At 37.1% G+C, this 4,997-nt stretch overlaps 1 protein-coding gene across 1 annotated transcript; it reads left to right on the plus strand.

Annotated features, from left to right (window-relative positions):
• The first annotated feature begins 1,690 nt into the window (after window positions 1-1,690).
• LOC148776983 (olfactory receptor 4F21-like) lies at window positions 1,691-2,638 on the plus strand. Its single transcript, XM_088840255.1, has one exon. The coding sequence runs from the start codon at window positions 1,706-1,708 to the stop codon at window positions 2,636-2,638; it is 933 nt and encodes a 310-aa protein (XP_088696381.1). The 5' UTR covers window positions 1,691-1,705.
• The last annotated feature ends 2,359 nt before the right edge of the window (window positions 2,639-4,997 follow it).

Here is a 4,997-nt window from a genome sequence, read left to right on the forward strand (position 1 = left end):
ATTTCTATATGGAATTCTATGAGGCTTAAATGAGATAATGAGATTATTACAAAGTTTTGTATAGAGGATATATTGATAAATGTCATGTGTAAATTTGTTTAACATTTTGTACTAATAGGCAATTGGTAGTCAATATTTTTTATTAAATATAGATGTCTATATGCACTATGATAAGGTTTCATGAATCAAATATTATGAAAAATCACTACCTGGACACCTTACTTCCTTGATAAATTGTGCCAAAAAGAAAAAAAACAAAAACAAAACACACACACACAGGTGAAGCAAGTTAACACACACTAAATAGTTTCAATCTGAAGATTTCTATTTAACCAGTGAAATAAATTCAACTAAGGGTACTTCGCAATTTTGTATGATATAGAAGTGACAGAAATGGCTAAATTTAATCACACGAGAGCACACCTAGGTAGATAATCATGGAAAATGTCCAAAATTTTGCTTTTTTGAGAAGCAAAAAATATTTTATACATCTGAAAATGGAATAAGTAACCACACTTCAGTTCAGTTCAGTTCAGTCGCTCAATCGTGTCTGACTCTTTGCGACCCCATGAATCACAGCAGGCCAGACTTCCCTGTCCATCACCAACTCCCGGAATTCACTCAAACTCATGTCCATTGAGTCAGTGATGCCATCCAGCCATCTCATTCTTTTCCAGTAAGTCAACTCTTCGCATGAGGTGGCCAAAGTATTGGAGTTTCAGCTTTAGCATCAGTCTTTCCAATGAACACCCAGGACTGACCTCCTTTAGAATGGACTGGTTGGATGTCCTTGCAGTCCAAAGGACTCGCAAGAGTCTTCTCCAGCACCACAGTTCAAAAGCATCAATTCTTCGGCGATCAGCTTTCTTCACAGTCCAACTCTCACTTCCGTACATGACCACTGGAAAAACCATAGCCTTGACTAGACGGACCTTTGTTGGCAAAGTAATGTCTCTGCTTTTTAATATGCTATCTAGGTTGGTCATAACTTTCCTCCCAAGGAGTAAGCGTCTTTTAATTTCATGGCTGCAGTCAGCATCTGCAGTGATTTTGGAGGCCAAAAAAATAAAGTCTGACACTGTTTCCCCATCTATTTCCCATGAGGTGATGGGACCAGATGACATGATCTTAGTTTTCTGAATGTTGAGCTTCAAGCCAACTTTTTCACTCTCCTACCTTCACTTTCATCAAGAAGCTTTTTAGTTCCTCTTCACTTTCTACCATAAGGGTGGTGTTATCTGCATATCTGAGGTTATTGATATTTCTCCCAGCAATCTTGATTCCAGCCTGTGCTTCTTTCAGTCCAGTTTTCCTCATGATGTATTCTGCATATAAGTTAAATAAGCAGGGTGACAATATACAACCTTGACGTATTCCTTTTCCTATTTGGAACCATTCTGTTGTTCCATGTCTGATTCTAACTGTTGCTTCCTGACCTGCATATAGGTTTCTCAAGAGGCAGGTCAGGTGGTCTGGTATTCCCATCTCTTTCAGAATTTTCCACAATTACTTTCATTCAAATTTCATAAATTTTAATGTAATCATTCTTCTTATAATGTTTCCATATTCTTTTTTTTTCTAGTTAAATGATTTATCAAAATACAAATGAGGAGGATGAATAGGAAGTCTACTTTTGTACTACTAATTATGACTTTTCATTTTCTCTCTTCAGGTGATTTGATAATCAGCTCTTCCGCCCAAGTCAATGGATGGACCAAATGATTCTGTGGTTTCTGAATTTGTGTTGCTTGGACTCTCTGGTTCTTATGAAACGAAAGTTTTTCTCACGTTGATATTCTCCTTGATTTATTTAGGGATCATCCTGGGAAATCTTTTCATTTTGCTTTTAGTAATTTTTGATTCTCACTTACATTCTCCTATGTACTTCTTATTAGCAAACTTGTCTTTCATTGATGTGGGGGTTGCTTCAACTACAGTCCCCAAGATGATTACAGACCTTTTAAATGAATACAAGATAATTTCTTTCCAAGGTTGTATGGTACAAATATGCTTCATTCATATCATGGGAGGAGTGGAGATGGTGTTACTCATAGCCATGGCATTTGACAGGTACACAGCAATCTGCAAGCCTCTATACTATTTAAACATCATGAACCCTAAAATATGTGTTTCATTTGTAATCACTGGCTGGGTAATTGGGGTGATCCATGCTATGTCTCAATTTGCTTTCATTATAAACTTGCCCTTTTGTGGTCCTAACAAAGTAGACAGCTTTTATTGTGACTTTCCCAGGATCATAAAACTTGCATGCACAGATGGAGCCAAATTTGAATTTATTGTTGCTGCCAACAGTGGCTTCATGAGCATGGGTACCTTCTTCCTGCTAATCCTTTCCTACATCTTCATTTTGGTCACGGTCTGGAAACGTTCTTCAGGAGATTTATCCAAGGCATTTGTCACTTTGTCAGCTCACATCACTGTGGTGGTTCTTTTTTTCACTCCATGCATGTTTCTTTATGTTTGGCCCTTCCCCAGATCATCAATTGATAAATACCTCTTCATTGCTGACTTTGCTCTCACCCCTGTCTTAAATCCCATTATATATACATTAAGGAACAAAGAGATAAAGGTAGCCATAAAAAGATTGATCAAAAGATATTATGTCAAATTTCGTTGATCAGATCTGACTTTGGAGCTTGAAGACTATAATCCACCTGTCTTTTGGACATCTCTACTCAGGCAAGGGAGTCGAGCTAAGTCGTTTCAGTTGTGTCTGACTCTGCAACACTATGGACTGTAGCCCTCCAGGCTCCTCTGTCCATGAGGATTCTCCAGGCAAGAATATTGGAGGGGGTTGCCATACCCTCCCCCAGGGGATCTTCCCGACCCAGGAATTGAACCCGTATCTCTTGGGTCTGCACTGGCAGGCAGGTTCTTTACCACTAGTGCCACCTTTACTAAGGTACCTAAGACCTAAAATAGACAAAACTGGATGCATCATCTACCTCACTGAGCAAAATTCTGCTACATCTGTGTAGTATTTATTCATTACACTTGCTACCATGAGAAATATCAGGTGATTTTATTATTTTTAAAATAGCATGACTATCTACTAAATAACATTTTGGATTGAAAGTGTGACTATTTTGACAATAACAAACATAATAAAATCTCTTCATCTTCTTATAAAATTTGTAAGTAAATTAGCTTGGTTTGGGAAATGTCAGGAACCATCACACTGAATGGTTATATATTTTGTGTAGGACATACTAACTCTACTTAGTTACTTAGGCTGCTTTCCCTCAGAAGACTCAAAGACAAAAGGTTATCACAGTAGTTTATTTGGGATCTGATTTTTGGAAGCACAAGTGAAGGAATGAGGAAGTGATACTGAGAACGCAAGGACGCTTATATGTTAACATAACTGTGCAAGCTTCCTGGGGTCCTCCAGGAGGCCCTATAGGTTCTATGACTTAGAATTTTCCCAGCTGAAGGACAATATATTTGGAGTATTTGTTCATGATTAGAAGATGTATTAATTTGTTGGCATCCCCAGAATATCCTATTGCAAATATTGTGTATCTGGGTAACCAGAGAAAAGATGTGAAATAGGCTTTCTGGTACTGATAGTAAAGTGTTATCTCCAATAAAAGCAAACTTAAAAGCAGCCTCCTGTTAATGCTTTGTTACTTAGATAAGTGCTAATTAAAGTTTTTATTCCAATAGACCCCAAACAAGTAACTGGGCACAGAGAATCAGTGATATAAAATATTTCTCTGCTTTCTATAATTCCCATAAACAGAGTTAGAGGTGGACCATTCAGCCATGCGCATGGTTCTGCAAGCCATGACCAGATTCTGAGATCAGTCCCTAGAGATGACCACCACCTGCTACCCACAAAAGCCAACTTATTTCTTCAAGAGAGGAAGTGAAATAGTTTCAATACAAAAACTTTAGCTATAGACCAAAGTAAGAATTTTATTATACTTACAGAAAATTCAAATGAACCAAAGAACATCTTAAAATTCTACTTTACTTCCATCACTAGAATTGTTACAATTAAATTCACTTTGAAATTTTGGCTCTGAATTTGATAAAAAAAAAGGTAAGCTGTCAAATAATGCTTTCAACTTAGAGAAACATAAAAACTTAAAATCCCCTTACTCTACCTACTGACAGAGCTCTGGAAGCTATTCTCCACCATAAATATAATTCACATTAAGGGTAACACTGTCCCATAAATATTTCTCAAAAGAGACAATGTATCATTTGTATTCCTGCAAGCTGACTGTATTTCTGGTCCTAAATAGAATTTTAAATCAGTTTTATCCATGAAGAATCTGATCCCAAATAATTACATTTCCAAATGTTATATATCTTATACCCTACAACAATCTCTTAACCTACTCCTTGCTTTTCTTCCTCCCTCACATTTAAACCAGCTTTCTTAGTATTTCAATATCAACTTTCCATATATACTAACTGGGATTTTCTGGAAGTTTTTTCAAGTTTCCAGAAACATTAAGGGTTTCTTTTCAGCTACTTCCTGGAACTTTTTGACTCTCTAGAACAAAGGTCCTTCCTGCACCAAAAGGGATGCCTTCTCTATAGTCCAAGAGCTAGACACTGAGACTCAGGAAGGCCTGATCCCAGTTCATGGTCCACAATTCTATAACAGGAAATGATCCTGGACAGAGATATAAAATGTTAATTACCAGAAATTACTAGACTGGGAATTGATTGTCAATGGTATTGTTTGCTAATGGTTTTTTCAGGAAGAACTTGAATGAACTATATGAAAGTTATGAAAAACAGTTATGTGCCATGGAAACAGAATTAGCTTATGGAATTGACAATACCAGAATGGCACCATTGAAGGAGGAATCAGAGGACCTTAGATGCACACCCTAGTCACACAGTTTCTCAACGCTATGACTTCTTACAAGACATGCTGAGACTTAACCTTTCAACATAAGATCCATTTTAATGGGGTTATTATGAAGACTAGATCACGCAATTTGAAAGGGAGCTCTTGG

The sequence above is a fragment of the Moschus berezovskii genome, chromosome 9 (assembly GCF_049115385.1).
Source record: "Moschus berezovskii isolate FMDL1 chromosome 9, NW_MosBer_1.0, whole genome shotgun sequence".
Classification (NCBI taxonomy): Eukaryota; Metazoa; Chordata; class Mammalia; order Artiodactyla; family Moschidae; genus Moschus; species Moschus berezovskii.